This window comes from Meles meles, chromosome 5 (genome assembly GCF_922984935.1).
Source record: "Meles meles chromosome 5, mMelMel3.1 paternal haplotype, whole genome shotgun sequence".
NCBI classification, from domain to species: Eukaryota; Metazoa; Chordata; class Mammalia; order Carnivora; family Mustelidae; genus Meles; species Meles meles.
In genome coordinates this window covers 5462390-5481051 of record NC_060070.1, presented here as the reverse complement: position 1 = coordinate 5481051, position 18662 = coordinate 5462390, and the positions used below count along the sequence as shown (strand labels likewise).

Here is an 18662-nt window from a genome sequence, read left to right as displayed (position 1 = left end):
AGGATTTTTTAAAAAACTGTAGTAACGCAAGAGAGGATGGGCCGTGCGGTGGCGAGCGCAGCCCTGGCGCGGCCCGCTGGCCATCCCTCTCACCTAACGCCACAGCCCGACCGCGCCCGCCAGACGAGCCGGCCCGGCGGCGGGGAGCGAAGCGGCGCGGCCCTCGCCCCCGCCCCAGTCGAAAGCACCGCCACCCGGCGCCCTCCCCCACCCCCACCCGTCCGCCGACCCCGCACCCGTCCCTCCCGCCACTGTCGCCCGCCTCGGCGGAGACCCCAGCCCGGCGCCCAGGCCGGGCTCGCCGGGCGCCTCCTCCATCACGCACCCCGCCGGGGGGGAGACGTCGCGGCGGCGGCGGCCGCGGCGGCGCCCGGGCCGGGGGCTGCGGGGGGCGGCGGCGGGAGGAGGAGCGCGCCGACCGGGCCCCGCTAACGGCCGCCCTGCGCGGCCCCGCCCGCCGCCCGCCCCCGGCCCTCCCCGCGCCGCCGCCCCTCCCCCCGCGCCGCCGCCGCCGCTGGCAGCGCCGCCTGAACTGAGGCGAACTCCGCCGCCAAGTGAGTGAGGAGGAGGAGGAGGCGAGGAGGAGGAGGAAGAGGAGGAGCGGAGTCAGAGCGCGGCGGCAGCGGCAGAGGCGGCCGCGGCGGGGACCAGCCCAGAGAGACCCCGAGCCCGCGGCAGAAGCGGCGGCGGCGGCTGAGCGGGCGCGACCAGCCGAGCGAGCGGCGGCGGCCCGGCTCCTCCTCGTCCGGCGCCGAGCGGCCCGCGCCCGCACTCGGCCCGCGGAGACCCGCCTCCCGCCCGCCGGCCTCGTGAGGGACGCGCCGAGCCGGCGGCCGAGGAGCGGCGGCGGGCCGGGAGCGCGTCGGGCCGCGGGCGGAAAGTGCCTGCGGGGGCGGGGAGAGCGCGGCGAGCGCGCGGTCCGGCCGCCCCGGCGCCCGGCGCGGGAGCGGAGCGGAGCGGGACGCCGAGTCCCGAGCGGCCGGCGGCCGGGGCTCCCCGCCCCTCCCTCCTCTCCGGCGGCGGCGGCGGCGGCGGCGGCGGGCGGAGTGAGCTGCGGAGCCTGGAATATGGTCGGGGAAATGGAAACGAAGGAGAAGCCGAAGCCCACCCCAGATTACCTGATGCAGCTGATGAACGACAAGAAGCTCATGAGCAGCCTGCCCAACTTCTGCGGGATCTTCAACCACCTCGAGCGGCTGCTGGACGAAGGTGAGTCGCCTCGTCGGCCCCTCGCGGCCCGCGCCCGGGCGGCGGCCCCTCTTCCCGGGACCCGACGCCCGCCAGCGTGTTGGGAGGGCGGGAAGGTCGCGGCCGGCGGGGACCGTGCGCTCGGGGACGGAGAGGCCCGGGCGGGGCGCAGGGAGGCGGCGCCGAGGCCGGGCTCGCGGGGCGCGGCGGCAGGCGGGTCGGGGCCGCGGGCGCGGGCGGGACGCGCCGGCGGGACGCTCGCCCCCCTCCCCCCGCCCCCGGACCCGAGACCCCGGACCCGAGACTCCGGGCCTCGCGCGGCCGGCGCCCAAGTTGGTGCGCCGGGGAAGGCTGCAGGGCGAGCCCTCTCGCTTCCCCGGCTTCCAGCCGCGCCTGCGAGCACCGCGACGGCCGGGAGCTTCGCGGGCCTGCCCGAGAGCAGCCCGGCCTCGCCCGCCCCGCGCCCCGCGGGCGCCTGAAGGACATCGGCCCCGGGCGCTCCCGGAGGGGTCTCTCCCGGAGGACGCCGCTGGTTCCCAAAGTGTAGGATCCAGCGGGGCTTTTGCTTTTTTGGAGTTTGTGCGGCTCGCAGATACTCGAGGGGAGTAGCGTGGGGCTGGGTAATTTAAAGGAATTCCACAGGAGAGCGAAAGTAGTGCTGATGTAGCCGAAGGCGAGGACAAAATGACAGCGGAAAGCACTTTTTGTCCTTTTGTTTGGGGAAGCGAGAACTGTTCGGGAGTTTAACTTCACTTTGGGCGGGGGAGGGGGGTGTGAATACGAAATACCGCGAGGACGAATGCACACGGCGTCCCGACTTGGAGAGAACTTCGGCGGAGGGCTGCTTCCCGGGGACGCCGCTGCCTTACTTTGCAGCGCAGGAAATGAAGACGTGTGGAAGGGCGAGAATAAAAGCGAGTAAAAGTTTCAAAAACGCCTCGTTGGTGGAGAGCGGAGGGTTGCGAAGAATGACAAGAAGATTAATTTTGGCCAACTCTGGAATTTCTTTAACAAGTTCTGGTAGCATGGCTCTGGATTGCTGAATTCTAGGAGCTGTGCATTTCTGCGAACGCCTGGAGAGGGGAAATGACCAACAAAATAAAACCTGTTTCGAAAATCGAGTAGCCAGGAGTTTTCTCTTAGAAGCGATACGGGAGGACTTAAACGGAAGCCGAAAACTGTGTCTTACAGAATTGACCAGTGGATTTTAGATTTTTCACAGGAATTTTGAAATCTTTCCTATAGAACTAGGGAAAAGGAATCTGAAGCATAGAGAGTTGGAATGTCACTAAAGAACAAAAGACCGGAAATGTCTCCGTGATTAAAGATGGTTAAAGAAGAATCCCAGGAGTTTTTGTGGTCAAGAAAGTCATAGAAACAACTTTAAAAGTACGAAATTGTTAGGTGTTACTGCGTCCTGGCTTTTGCTTACATATGTTAAACGTAACAGCAGTAACCCTTACTGGAATGTGCTTTTTTCCACTGTTGAAACAGCAAATCTGTTTATTTCATATTGCTCCAGAAAAAACTTGAGCTGTCCCTTTAAGGGGTTCTGCTTTTTCTATTTGTGTTGGCATTTGAAAGATTGTGGAGGCAGAAAACTTTCTGGAATGTCAAAAAAAAAAAAAAAATTGCTGGGACTCTTAAATTGAGTATTTCCAAATGTGAGCGCTAAGGGGCGCCAGTTATTTTTTTTTTAAACGTGAGAAATGTTTGGAGCCAAATGTGTATAACGTACTCAATAATCGGATCTGTATTAAATTTAGTTGAAATTTAAATCACAGTAAATCATTTTATGTGTCCTTTTGTGGAGTTATATTTATAATACATAATGTATTTGCAAACACTGAGAACACATTCTTTAAAATTATAGGAACAATTTTGTTACATTTCAAAAATAATATGCTTTTTCTGCCTTGGGATATTTTGGTAAAATTAAAAGTTTTAGCAGTATTTCTAAAAATTTCTTTCAAGTTTTTTTAAGTACAGTTATTTAGAAGAAATCTTTCATAGACATTTAAATGAAAATGGTCTCACAATATTTAGGGTTAAAGTTGCATTCTTTAAATTAAAATGTTGAGTTTAATCAAATGACATAGGTTATAAAAAATTGGAAGTAGTTTCTCCTTATGCATATTTTGTTTAAAAACGTATATAATTTGAGTTTCTCTGATTAGTTCTGAAAGGCTTCTCACTTCGCTTTTAGGTCGATCTGAAATCTCTAAATGATAATTTGGAGTTGTTCTCTGTTAAAGTTTCTAATGTTGGCTTCAGTAATTTGTAATCTTTCAAATCTAGAATTTCACTTATGTCATTATCTCTTAACAAAGGTTTTTTTGTTGATTCCTCTGTAGTTGGAAATCAACCATTTGCATTTTAAAACTTGGAGATCACTAGCTGAGGATGATACATTCTAAATGATTTTTTTTTCTTTTATTGTGGCATATTCCACCCCTTATCTTGGTCTGTCTTGAGTTTTAGCCTTTTCAACTCCCCAGCCTAAGTAAAGATTGCTTCTTTGTGGTAGCCAGGATGTTTAAAATGGACAGCATAATGACTAGGAAGTTTGATTTTTTTTTTTTTTTAAAATCAGACCAGTACAAACACACAGGAAAAGGGGCTATTCCTTACTGTGGAATAAGCTGCTTCCTCTAATTGTTAACCTTATTATAAACTTAATTTAACTTAAGAAAAATACGTTTTTTGCAATGCATCACTTTTTTTGGGGCCAGATTTTATTCTGAAAATTTGGCAACTTGCTTTGCCCCTTTGTGGCCTGTCATTGTCCAAAACAAATTAATCATGACTTCTGTTTGGGGTTAGGAATTACATTTTTCCTCTTTCATATGATTGGTGGGAAAATTTCTTCAATTTAGATAAAGCTGTAAGTTTTATGTTGATAATTAAACCAAGTTAAGGTACTGGACTTAGAGTAGATGTATTTTCTCATAATTAGAAATTTTGAACGATTATTTCAGAATCCTATTAAAATTTTTTTTAGAGTAGATTTCAAAAATTTGCTTGTCTGAGAACTTTTATTTGGCTAGTTACAAATTTGGGATTTACGTGTGCTTTATTTTCTTCATTGATTAAAACTTGAATGCTTTAGTTTGAGCATTTTAATTCTATGCCAAGTTAATCTTTAGCCTATATTTTGATTTGGTTTTCGGATTTACTTTTTTGTCTGGGATAGGGAGGAGGTGTAGGAATTGTCAGACTTGCCTCTAAGTGTCTTCACAGTGCTTTTAAGTTGTGAGTGCTTTCTGGGTTGAACCACTTACGTACAGGGCGTAATTTCAGTTGTTTTCAATACTTTAAGAATCTTTCGTTGGAGATAGTAGATGATTACACATACAGCCGGGGTTTTAAAGTCTCGAACTGTTTTCTGGAGAGAAGTTTCCGAACTGAAAACTGGGACCATTCATAGGAAAGAGCAGTTACCACAAGTTTTTAATGAAAAAAAAGAAAAAAAACTTCCTTTGTTATGAAAATGAAAGTCCTGCAAACAACAGTACTTGAATGCAAATTCTGTTTTTATAAAGTATTTCAGTTGGAATTGAGAAGGCCAGAAATGAAATTATTAGACTAAAAATTCCAGATGGGGGGAAGGGAAGAACTAGGGATTTTAAAATCAGATTTTGAGTTTTCATTTTTTTAGGCAGAGGGAGGTTAAAGCTGCTGATGGGAAAATTAAAAATGCATGGTATGTATTACAAGTAAGGCTAGCCTAAATCTTTTGTAAGTATTTGAAAAATTAGTGTGTGTTTCAGAAAAAGTGAGCAAACATGTTAAAGACTACATTCTGCATTTCTGATTTGAAAAACGCATTTTCATTTTCTCATGGTCTTTTGGGGGGGTTAATAAATTTCCTTTCTGACCTCAGTTTTCTCTCCCTCCTTTAAAAATGTGGGCAAAAAAAAAATACTTTAAGTGAAAACTTGCTTCACTTGTTAACATTTTTCCATGTTAATGTTTATTTCCATTTATTCATTCAATGTTGAAAATATTTTATGCCTTTCGTTTTCTTACACTTCAAATTTTTTTTACAGAGGAGAAATCCTGTCTACAGAAAACTTTGTTTCAAAAATTAATATGGTTATTTGTTGGTGTTGAGAGAACTTGATATATGAGTTCATTAAAATTTTAACGTTTGTTTCTGGAGCATTGTTGACAGTAATCCGTCTCTTTAACAAACAGATTTTATTTACTTAAGTTGAAGTAATTAATCTGTTCTTTAGGAAGAAAAATTTTGCAGTTGTACACTAGCCCTTTGAATTGATAGTGATGAGAGAAGGACGTGGTATGTTATAATCATTTGTCCTTCCATTATTTTTCTCCTCACCCAGGGGGTGTCTCCAGCTCTGTAAGGTAATAATGGAAATAACTTGTATTCTATGTCATTTATCCAACATTCATTCTGTGCTTCTGAAGCTTAACTCCCCTTTAGGCAGACTATATATTCAAAATACATGTATATTCAGTGAAGCAGAAGGTGATTCCTTTTTCTTAACTTTATTCAACTTACATGTTTCGTAGTAAAAGCTGTACTCCCAAGGATAAAATGTAATTGAATTAATAGAAATAGGTCTCTATGCTAATCGCACTTGCTGGTATGTTTGGTATGAGCACCTTTTCTTAAATGGCTTTGAGAATATAAAGTGAAAAGTTAATTTGGGTTTTTAATGTTTTGTACACATTATATTTCTGTTATTACCCCCTCACTTGTCACTGTCCTGAAGCTGATTGGAAAGTGCCTCAGTTTTTCATGAGAAAAAAATGGCGCTTTGTTTACTTTTTAAAGGAACTAGATTTCTGTGACAAAAGACAGTGTGCTCCCTCCGACCCCCAGCACACACAAACCCACACACCCTCTCTTTATTGGGCACCTTTTTTGCCTGCACTTTTTTGAAGCCAGTATATTTAGATACGTAAGCTTTGTGTTTTGTTTTTTTGACCTTTTGGCCCTTAAGAGAATTAAACCAGTGTGGTCATAGGAACAGCTTTTTAAAAAATCTGACTGGAACATCTTTTAATTTACTTGAGAAATTTATTACGGTTAATGCAATTTGGTTTATGACGGTGCAGTTATAAGTAAAACTTGTCTTTGTTGAAGATGGAAAATGCTGTGCCTTTTTGAGTTTTATTCATTTGATAACTTAAGTGACAGAGTCCATTGAACAACTTTCTGCCATTGGTATGTGAGATATTATGAAGATATCCAAGGATCTGTTTTAGGGCTAAGGGGTCAGGATAGTGAAAGAGCCTATGCCAAGAAGTCAGAATTATATTATGTACCAATTTTTTATTTTTGTGATTGATAGGACTTCATTATTTTTTCTGATCCCCCCCTTCTCTCTCTCTCTTTTTGGACGTCAAGATACTGTGTTTTTCCCTTCATGGGCACTGTTAGGGAATGCTTATACCCCTTTTAAAAACTGGCATTTCAGTTTTGGGGCCTAAAATAGCTAGGTTGGTTGATGTCCAAGTAAGATTTTTACAGCTTTTTTTTTTTTTTTTTCATTTAATAGGAAACAAACATGGCATTTAACTTTTCCTAGTGAATGCATTTTGTTTTGTTTGACTGTGTTATGAAAATTGACTGTAAATATAATCCATTGTGTGTTAAGTATTAATGTCTGTGTAGTTATCATCATACTTCATGTTGTAATCCTATCTCTTCTTGTGTTTGCCTATCCTGATTAGAATTAGTTCCTTGAAAGTGTCCACCTCATTCCCTGGTACACTAACTCTCAGATGTTTGTTGAATTAATAAATAGGTTGACATTGTTATCCTTTTGATTTCTGTTTATTTAAAGTATGGGATTAGGCAATTATGTAATAATTGGTGATAGTTTTAGGCAATTAGAATAAAGGTATGTGTATTTTTTTAATGATTTTTTTTTAGAAATCTTAAAATATTTCTTGCAGTGCCTTTTCTCAAGAAGCTTTTATCTTCATTTTACTTCAGTACTTTTGGTGTGAATGAGAATTAGAAAGATAAAATTGCTTTACTTGGGCAGTAGTTTTCAGCCAGTCCTTATACAAAGTTTGTCTATCAATCATACCTGTTAATCGGTAAGCAGAGAGAAGCTGTCAGTACTTACCGCAGCTCTGAAAAGTTTTGGTGTTTATGGAATTATGTAGGTAAACCTTTTCCTAGTCGGTTACCTATAAAAGTCAACATGTAGCTGATATGTAGGTCTTGTACTCTGTAAAACACAGTATATGGGAAAGATTCCAGGTCCCCGAGTGCTGCTTTGATGTGTTCAGGACAGATAAGGACTATTTAAGTGGTTTTAGTTTAGAAGAAAGCAGAGTATAAACTTATGCGGCAGTTACAGTTATTTAACACAAATAGTAATTTTTTAAACACAGGTGTTTCTTTAAGCTAATTTTTAAGTGCACTTAAAAGACTGATAATCGAAGTTTTCAGCTAACTTAACCCTCTTAAAAGCAGTCTGCTCTACTGCTTTAGCCCAAACAGTGTTGTAAGGCAAATCAGTCATCAATTTTTAACAAATACCTAACTTGTAGAAGATAAATGATTTATCCAAAATTCTTGTAATTAACAAGCAAATGATTGTATTTAGTGGTTCATTTTTTTCAGTTTCTTGAAGCAGCAGCTCTAGTTTGAAATTCCAGCAGTCCTATCAAGTCTAGCGAAGTAAACAACATGTTCATAATGTTGCCTTTGTATAGTGATTCTAACCTACATGTTTTATTGAACTGAATTTTGTGACTTGTGAAATGAATCAATTTATTCTAATATTTCTATCACATTATTTATGATAAAGCATAGTATGTCAGTTTGGATGCTTTTTCAAGGGTGCTGAGGTGTCAGAAAAAAATATCAAAATGTAGTTAAATCCATAAAGTGGTTCCACGTATATGACCATGGTAATAAGGAAAGGGCTTATGTGTACACACACGTGTAGGCAGGGATGTATGTAGAGGGAGACATGCAGTGAATGTGAGCTGGCCCTAAATCCTTCAGATTGGGTGCTAGGGCTGGTGACGTTTTAGAACAAGGATGATTTTTGAAGTAATGAAATATCTGCTTGGCCCCAGGATTGAAATGACTATGTATTAATAGTGGAAAAGGATCTTATTAGCAGCTGCTAAATAAACACCTTGGTTTTGGCTTTCATGCAGGGCAAGTTGTCAAGATTGGGTCAGTTGCAAATTATTGGAAACTTTGGGCTTTTAAGCTAACTTAAAGAGTTTAAAATCTATAGGAAGTCTAATAAAAATATATAACATGTATATATAGTTACTATATTTAAGAGTATTAGGAAAGTGCTGGTAAAAAGCAAAGTTTTATGAAATTATGATATTTTTATTTTCATTAATTGTTAGTGTCATAACATGGGCCCTCAGAATGGTTTTACAAAGAGTATTTGAGGAGATGTATATATGAAAAAAAAAAACAGAAAAAATGGAAAACATTTCTTGGATGCAATTTCGTGTAGGGAAAACAATAATAATATCAAAAGATCATGGAATTTCAGGGCTGCGAGGGACCTGGGAGTAAATGGAAATCGTCATACTATAGGTGCAAAAACTGAGGTCGAGAGAGGCTGTGACTCGTCCGCATCATAGGCAAGGTAGTGTCAGAGTTGGAGTAGACCCTCAGTTCCACCCTCTGATCTTTTTGGTGAATGTGTCACTGCACAAGTGGAACTGGGGGAGAAAAACCCAGAATAGTTCCACGTGTTAAAAAGTTGGCTGTGTTGCCTTAGGTTGTGAACATGAAGGAAAAAAAAGTAAATAGGAGTAGTGTTAATTCTGTGGTATATTGGACTTGGGCAGATACTGGTCAAATTCTTGGAGCTAAATTTTTGTGATAGTTAAGAGAGAAAGTGAGAAAGAAAAGGTGTTTAGAGGATTTCAGCTCATTCATTTAAACTTTTTATTTTTTTTTTAAGATTTTATTTACTTATTTGAGAAAGAGAGGGCAAGGGTAGAGTGAGAGGGAGAAGTAGATTTCCTGCTGAGCAGAAAGCCCAATGCAGGACTCAGTCTCAGGCTCCCGAGATCATGACCTGAGCCAAAAGCAGATCCTTAACCCACTAAGCCGCCCAAGCACCTTTACTTAAAGTTCTTAATAACCATAGGATAGAGCCTTAACTCTTTAAAAGGCACAAACCCAGTGTGTATTTAGTGTTACTACTGGTTATTATTATTGCTGATATTATTATTAATGCAGTTACTATTTTTAAAAACGACTCAAGAGGAAATCTACCATCTAATGTTTCTGACTGGAAGATTGATTGATTGATTGATTTGACAGATCACAAGTAGGCAGGGCGGCAGGCAGGGGGTGGGGTGGGGGGGGTGGGGGTGGGAGCAGGCTCCCTGCTGAGCAGAGAGCTCCATGCGGGGCTCGATCCCAGGACCCTGGGACCATGATCCGAACTGAAGGCAAGAGGCTTTAATCCACTGAGCTACCCAGGCGCCCCTGGAAGATTTAATATAAAGGTTTACTGTTGCTTGGTGACTCAAGTCAGGAATGTACACTTGGTTCGCTTTTATATTAGCATAGAGTGGTTAATAGCAGAGATAGCAGCTCTGAAGAGTGACTGTCCAGAGGTGGATGATGAGGAACGGAAATGGGAGCTGCACTAGGTAGCCACTGGGTTCCATTCCCGATACCCATATCTGGAGTATCAGCTGACTCTTCAAGTATATTTGAAGAGAATTAAGTATTATTACATGGTAGGTAAATAAACTTCCTAAGAAATAAAATTTCACACCAAAGCCAAATAAAAGGTATTTGGAAATTAACTGTATCTAATTCTTCCCATTGTTGCTTCTGCGATCACTGTTGCAGTGATGCTCCAGTTGTTTGGACAGGTCTTCAGTGTCAACGGTGTGATAAGCGTGTGTGTGTATACACGTATGAACGTGTGAGCCAGCATAAAGATAAAAATTAACTTGTGTTTCTGTCCATATACTAATGAGACCATGTTGCAAGTAGTAAGAATTCTTTAGTAGACTTGAGATTTAATCATGAGTTTGCAGTTAACTAGTTTGGTGATCTTGGACAAGATATCTAACCTCTCTGAACCTCATATTCTTCATATGTAAATGGAATTATTAACTACCCTGCTGACTTCAAATTAAACATTTGGAGGTTGGAGGGTACTATATGCAAAAGAATTTCTCAGACTGTAAGGTAGCATCATCTAATATCTGTCAATGTTTTTAGGTTGTTTTTGGTAGTATGGACATTGAGATAAGCAAGGCAGCTTGTAGAGAATCTAAGAAGAAAAGAAAAAACAAAGGTAATTTGTCCACATGAGTATCCACTAGTTTTTATGTTCATGGGACTCACTCACTGGCATTCTGATAGTCAGGAAGTCCTTTTGAGAGAATTAGAATCTGACTTGGTATTAATAGATGGTAGGATTTAATGAGGTGAACGGGAGTAGAGGATGTTCCACGAGAAGAGAAAGTACTATAGTGTCAAAACAGTGGTGATGGGAGATTGAAAGTTTTTCGGAAAGTGTGTTTAAACTCAATTAGTTGGAATGGCAAATGCATGCGAAGGAGAGCTATGAGCAAAACCAGCAGCCTAGGTTTGGGCTCTAGCATGGTGGGCCTTGAATGCCAGGATGAACAGCATACATTTTATTATGAGCTTTGTAAGGAATCAGTGGAAGGCTTGGAGTATTTTGGGGTATCATAATGAACTCTCTGAGGGAAAACTAACAAGAATGTAGACTCTATGGGTCTGAGGAAGTAGAAATTGGATGCATTGTGAACAGTTAAGGTAAATGGTTAGGTAACTTTTAAATTTAAAATTTTAAAATATTTTCTCAAAATATTGAATAAAAATATATCTTGAGCTTTATAGACTTAAGTTTAAACTCTTGAGAGTTTTTAAACAAATGTTTTTTAACTAAAACATACACAAAAATTTTTTCCTTACCTTTAAGTTCATTCTTACATTAATCCTGAGGTATGGAGAACATGTGGGGCTCATTTGTATAGCTGTCAACCAAAATTTTGGTTACTTAGAATTAAGCTTATATGTAAATTAAAGAGAATTGAAGAAACTCTTTGGTTGAGGGGAATCTTAGAGGTTCTTGAATTGGTTTGAGTTCAAGGAAGTTTTGTCCAAACCTCACTCATTTGATACTGTTCAATCTAGGTGTGTTATCAGATACAAAGATTTTTGAGAACTTCATTATTTTCATCATCTATTTTACTTTGTTTTTATTTAATTGTATTTTTTATGTTGATTATTTTAGGCATCTCTATATGCTCATGTATCTCTTTAAACACTAGCATTTTTCTATATAGCAGCATCACACTGAATAAAATAGATCAGTCCTATACTTAATGTAATAACCAGTCCATATCCAGGTTTTTGTTGTTATCCCCAAAATATTTTTTATAACAGGCGTGCCCAAACCAGAGCCTGACTCATGCATGATCCCACTCATTCAATTTGGTTGTTAGGACTTTATCTCTTTTTAATTTAGAACCATCTTTTTTATGGCACTGCCATAACTTCCTTTATCACTGGAATTGTTCTTTTATGCCCTGTATGTCTAGCACCTGGGAACTTAGTGAATAGGTTCAAGTACACGTGCCTAGGTGATGCTGTGCACCTAATTTTGCATCATGCCAGGGGCACACACCCAGGTCCACCATTGGTGAAACTGAGACGGGTATCTGGGTTAGCGTGGTCATGGACTGATGCTCCTGCTATAGTTCGGTAAAGCTTTCTTTCACCAGCAGGGAATACATTGTTATTCTGAAAATAGTTACTTTACTGTTGGAAAAGCCAGATAAATGCTTATTCTTAATTAATTATTGGTGGTTCTTGGAGTAAAGGCTTGGTTTGCTAGTTGCCTCAAATGGTGACTAATGAAAAGGTTTTATTTTTAAGTAGTTGCAAAATCTCTACTACAAAGTTTTCTCCTTATGAACTTTTAATAGTAAGAAAGTTCTGTTCCAGCAGATGGGGATATTAGTACACAAAAGACAGTGTTTAGTGATTAAAATTTGTTGAACTCTTTTACAAGAAAGGAAATTTTTTCCTTTAAATTGTAAGAGGAGAGTTGCTCAGGAATATGAGAAATAACAATTATTAAATTCATTATTTAGAAGTGTCGTATAAATCAGTTGTGATGTTTCTTTAGAGAGCTTTTTTTTTTTTTGAGAGACCATATGTTAGATGTTGAATATAAAATGTGACTGGATTAGGACATTCCATTAAGTATAGTAATATTCTGAAATACAGTTTCTTCTTTTATAGCGTAGTTGAAGGTTTTTTGTTTATTTTAGTGCAGGGCTGGGTCAAGTCTGTTGAAAAGTATTCTACTTGTATATTTTCTTTGCAATTCTAAAGTTTTTAACCAGGCAGTTTATTTGTTTACTAATGTAAATCAGGAAAAAAAAAAAATCTGTGCCCTAGTTTACTATTACATGTTATACGAAGAGAAAGTTCTTTAGGGGATTATAGTTTTATTATGGTAATAAAAAATTATCAGCAGTAAAAAGGTAATCTTATCTCACTTTATTATAGTTTATAGCATTCCTTGTCAGCTTTTTTTTAAGATAAATATTACATATTTTAAAATACAGCTTGCAGTTGTTGAATAAGAAATATTGCTTATTTAAGTTCCTTCTTAGATATGATTTGGAAGTATGCGTTTTTGTTAATAACACATTTAAATTATATTTTCCAAGTTGTTATTCTGAGCTTTTTTTTAATTGCTCTATCAGTTGTAAAATATTTTACTTCCGTAATCAATTGAAATTGAACTCAGGCATGTTTATATGTAGAAGACCAGGGAAGAGGATACCAATGGTAACACATTCCTTAATAGAACTGATAATAACTCACATTTTACTTCTTTCTCCCAAGTGTTCTTTTGTTGTTGTTGTTGTTATTCATAACATAAATTGAATTTATGTAAAGAATTGAAGATGTAAACATTTTCAGTTCACCTTTGGTGTAGTGTGTTTTGTGGTCCCTGAGTCCTGGGAAAGGGGGTCTTGAGAGCAGAGAGGTATCATAGCATATTGTCTTTGAACCTTGATGTGAAGTATTATTTTTCAGGGAAAGATTTTCCTTGTGGCCAATTCTGTGTGTACATTTTAAAAATTGTTTCTTATAGTCATTTTAGAGTATATGAAAAGCATAAATTGTAAAATATGTTGTTATAAGGAATTAAACACTTTCATTTTATTCTTTTAACAAGTGTTCTTCATCTTATGGAAAAGAACTACAATGTATCAATTAAGAAGTAAAAATTACCCATAATTCAATGCTAATCACTCTTAATATTTTGGCAATTCTCTTTTAGACTTTTTTTCCCGTCTCAATTTATGGACAAAACAGAATTGTGACCCTATGCTAGTGCTGTCTGTGTTTAAGTAAATCACATCAGGAGCATGTTCCCCTGCCGTTTCATATTCTTTGACAGTATGGTTTTATGTTAACAGGTCGTTTTACAGAGGTTTATTATAATTTAGTTAACTATTCTTTGTTTTCGTTTTCATATAAGCTTGTGTGATGAAATATCAGATGTTTCAGAACTTGATTACTCACTGTTTAAAAAGCCTTAGGTTACTAAATGTTGTAATGGCCCTGTGAATCCCAGGCTCTTTTATTTTTGTGATGTAGTTAATTAATTGGAGATCAGCATTTTTATACTGCATTCCAGGAGAAAATGATTATTATTATGTGACATTTAATTTTTGAGTAATGTCAGAGTTGCATATTTCACTTATTATTTAATGACATTTATTTGAAATTTTTTATTCTAGTCACAAGTAAATTTGAATGCATACTATGTGTAATATATGAGGTATGCATTCAAATTTATTCCCTACCTTTCAGGTTGTCTGAGTAGTAAGGTAGATAGTATAGAAAGAAAGTAACAAGGAAATATAGCCAAGAGAGGTTGAAAGACTGGTGCTAAGATCACGTTAGGCTGGGGAGATTATAGAATGTTTCAGGAAAAGAGGTAAAATTTCAACTTTTATAGGATAGGTAGGATTTTGCAGGATAGGTAGGATTGAAGTGGAGAAAAGGTTAAGGGAGTAGTAGCATTAGTAGCATAGGGAACACTGTCCTTGAATGTGAGGACATTCTGAGTAGGAGAAAGAAGTAAATTATTCTATATCTCTTCATAGAAAGCCTTAACTTCCTGGAAAAAGATTCCATCCTATTGATAATGGGAGACCCATTTAAGGCTTTTCTTTTTACATCTTAGTTTTTTCCCCCTTTTATCTGCCTTCATACTTCTGTTTAGTTACAGATTCATGTGATAGATTGCTCTGCTTATTGCATATTTTTAGTCTTTCTGGACTTCCTCCTTACCATCCCCCATTCCAGTATTTTGCCTCTTAACTTCTATTTTAACTTTATTTTTTTAACCTGTACGTGCTTATTTTGGCTTTCTATTTTGTTTTACTAGTTCATTTGGATATGCTTGACCCGTTCTTTTTTTTTTTTTTTAAAGATTTTTTTTTTTTATTTGACAGAGAGATAGTGATCACAAGTAGGCAGCGAGGCAGGCAGAGAGAGAAGCAGGCTCCCTTTGGAGCAGAGAGCCTGATGCGGGGCTCAATCCCAGGACCCTGAGATCGTGACCTGAGCGGAAAGCAGAGGATTAACCCACTGAGCCACCCAGGCGCCCCGACCCACACTTTTTATGATGCCATTCTGTGTATCTTTTGGTGATTTTGTTGGGTTTAGGTGCCTGGAGAAAGGGAGTTTATCTGGAATTAGTGACTGTGTGATTTATGGAACTGGTGCGTCTGAGCTCTGAACTATTAAATGAGTTGCTAGCGTGTGTTGTCCTATATGGATGGCATGGCTTTTTGCCCTTCCTCTTTCTCTCCATTTGCTTTTGCTCTAATGGCTTGAGAGTTCCTAACAATCTTAATATTGGGTGGGAGAAATTGAAGATCTGCCATTTTAACTCTAAATTGAGGGAGGCTATAGGGAAAGTGTTTGCAAAGTGTGTTCCATGTAGCCTGAGAATAAAGTAGTCAAGGAAGTGCTGCGTGTTCTTTCGTGAATTCAACATGTGGTGACGTGTTAAATATCCAGGATGTGCTAAGTTGGTTTGAATGAGTATTTTCTGAAAATTATTTAGTAAAGGAATGCCTTTTTTCTTTCTTTTCTTTTTGGAACTAGTGTCCTGAGGATACATTATGATAAATATTAGAAAGAGGATTTATAAGGACTGCGGATCCTAGGAAGAAGAGGGTTTAAATAATAGTTGTTTGGGAATCTTAAGTTTTGGATGATAATATTGTCTCAAGTCAGATCAAAGTACTCTTTGAAAAACATAGTTAAATTTCCTTTAGTTTGGGATTATTTCAAATTCCATCTAAAAGGAAGCAAGAAAAAGTATCTTTTCTGACTTTATATAATGGCACCAAATGGTTTCAATAGTGAATTTTGTTTAATTGAAAGTATTTGTTATTTAAATAAAAATTTAGACTTGCTCTTTTTTAAAAAATAGTTTTCTAAATGAAAGAAAATTAATAGAATTCTGACAACTTAAATGTAGAACTTAAAAATACTTTAAAATAGGTAACGCACAGAGAAATAATGTTCATTTGTTTTAACGTAAGCCTGGTTTGAGTTGGGAACTAGTGAATTGTTAGGTGAAAGGAATTTTGAACAGAAAAATATTTATCTTTGTTAAATTGTTTAATAAATATTGAGATGCAGTGATTTAGTAGTTTGGTAAGATCTGTAAGTTAGTAATTAGATGAGTTTTTCTGTTTAGATTTTAATCTGTAAGATATTAGCTCTCTTTGTTGTTACAGCAGTTAGTCATATTATAAAATGAACTTTTGATGACATTTATAATGAGCAGTCTTTAAAGAAGGCTAAGTTTAGGGTGGTTGGTAGAATAATAGCATTTCATCTAGAAGGCCCAACAGATTTTCATTAACATTTTTTTTCTAGTTCAAAGAAAAATCTATAATTCAGAGATTTGAAGTTGGAATGGATCTCAGTGATTACAGTTCCATCTTCTCATTACATATGTAAGTGTAGTTCATTTACAAAGGGTATGAAGTTTGACAGATTAGAAACTGCTCGCTTCAGGAACGGTAGTTGATTTGGCTCTTGTGACAGATATATGTCTGTAAGTGGTATTATTAGCCAGTCAGAGTACCTTTGGGCCTGATTCCCTCTATGGGGAATGATGTTATGACTGATAATTGCTATACTGTGAGTACCTTCCAAAGTGAGCAATCTTAATTATTTTAAATTTTGTTTCAATACTTGAAATATCTTCCTAGGGAATTTTGTGTGTGTGTAAGAGAGAGAGGAGGGGAGAGAGGGAGCATCTTAAGTGGGCTCCATGTTCAATGCAGAGTCGGACACAGGGCTCAGTCTCACAACCCTGAGATCATGACCTGAGCGGAAATCCAGGAGGCCTATGCTTGTCCAACTGAGCCATCGAGGTGTCCCTCTACCCAGGATATTTTTAACTTTTCCTGTAAATATGAATAAAATCAAGCATCTACTGCATGCAGTGATACTGACATTAAACTGATGTTAAAGACAAAAAGGCCCTCCTAGGTTCGTTTTCCAGCCAGCTGACTCTAGGTCTAGATAAAATTTAGTGTACATAGCAAAGGAACTTCCACTGTCTATATTTTACACAATATTTTAAAGTCATTAGTTAGAATAAGCTCTCCGTTACCCCCCTTGTAGATCTAGGTCATTTGCCCTAGAATAACGGGATAAAAGTCTAAGGTAAGGAAGGATAAGGGGAAATGCGAAAGCTGCTTAGTGTCTTCTAAATACTCTGTTCAGATTCTCTGTCATTGCTAAGACTTAATATTTAGACTTGTGTTTGGTGATGTCCTGTATAGGTTGTTTCATAGGCTAGTGTAAATTTATCTAAATTTTGAAGGGTGATAAGTTTAGGAGAGGTATCTTCAAAAAACATTTATGTTGTTTCATGAATCTGGAATTGAAGAAAAATGAAAAGGGGAAGAGGGTAGAGAATAAGTGGATCCTGTAAGAGAATGACAGTAATTAGGGACGGTAAAAGTAAGATCTGAGTTAGAAAATCCGAAGTTTGTTTTTAGGTTATAGAAAAATGTATTTATTTTACTGGGTGGTAAAGGAAACGAGAGTCTCATTTTTTACATTTCACTTTTATTCAAGGACTAACACCTTTGATTTTCTTATTGAAATGTATTAACTGAATGTCATAAGATACGCCGTACGGTACTACAGATGTGTGTCAAGTTGTCCAAATTGGAATATGCAAAATTTTTAGTCACTTTATCAGTGGATGTTTAAAGTATTGGAGCAAGTAGTAATAATTAAGAGGAATTTCAAAGTGAAATCTTTGATTTTGTGAATCAGGAGTCTCTTTGATTGCTAATACAGTTATTTATTGAAGAACAGGTACATATATTCTGACAGTGTAAATCAGGAAAAATGGTATAAACGTGAGCAAAAAAAGGTGTTTGTATCAAATTTTTAGAATGCTACCTATGAAGATATATATATATATATATATATATATTTTTTTTTTAAGATCTTATTCATTCACTTGACAGAGAGATCACAAGCAAGCAGAGAGGCAGGCAGAGAGAGAGGGGGAAGCAGGCTCCCTGCTGAGCAGAGAGCCTGATGCGGGGCCCGATCCCAGGACCCCAAGACCATGACCTGAGCCAAAGGCAGAGGCTCAACCCACTGAGCCACCCAGGTGCCCTGAGATACTGTTTTGTTCATACGTTTTTATATAACTAAACAGCTGAAGTGAAAGCTTCATGAAGTAACATCTATGTTACTTACCTGTGGTTTTCCCGTTCTGTGTCATTTCTTTATTTTAAAGATTTATGTATTTTAGAGAGAGAGAGCGTGTGCGCATGTGTAGGCAGGCGGAGGGTCAGAGGGTGAGAGGGAGAGAGAGAGAATCTCAACCAGACTATTTGCTGAGTAGGGAGCCTGAGATGGGGCTTGATCTCACAACCCTGAAATCATGACATGAGCCAAAGTCAAGAGTGGGATGCCTAACTGACTGAGCCACCTGGGTATCCCTGTTCTATGTCATCGAAAAAGTGTTGGTTGTGACTAATACTATAGAATTAATAGGTTATGACTTGTGTAGTTTTAACAAAACTGTTTTTGTCTCCTACTATAACTTAGGTTTCAACACCTTTTTTTTTTTTTTTTTTTAAATCTATCCCTTACCTGGGTGTTGCAGATACAAAAATGAATTAAGGCATGGCCTAGTACTTAAGGAGACGTGTACGGAGAGAGAAATGAAATAAGAAACTGCAATATAGTGCTTTAACTGCTGTGGCAGAGGCAGACACAGGTTAAGATGAAAGGAATCACATTTTCTAGCAGGTAGATGAAAATTTCTTGGAGGCTCATGTATTAAATAACCTGATAATTCCTCTGATGATGGGCTTCATTTAATGTGAAATTTAGTTCTCTTCCCCCCCCCCCTATAAATTCTAAAGTG

At 39.3% G+C, this 18662-nt stretch overlaps 1 protein-coding gene across 7 annotated transcripts in view; it reads left to right on the top strand.

Moving 5' to 3' along the window:
* The first annotated feature begins 584 nt into the window (after window positions 1-584).
* The window catches only part of QKI (QKI, KH domain containing RNA binding), a 163649-nt gene continuing 145571 nt past the window's right edge, over window positions 585-18662 (top strand). For 4 of the 7 annotated variants that reach the window (XR_006818239.1, XM_046004174.1, XM_046004173.1 and 1 more), the window contains exon 1: window positions 930-1209. Coding sequence is in view for 6 of the 7 variants with exons in the window: in XM_046004174.1 (XP_045860130.1) it covers window positions 1068-1209 (142 nt within the window). In the remaining variant the exon portion in view is untranslated. Of the gene's footprint in view, window positions 1210-18662 lie in introns of all 7 variants that reach the window. The other 3 variants (XM_046004176.1, XM_046004177.1, XM_046004178.1) reach the window with 2 other exon arrangements.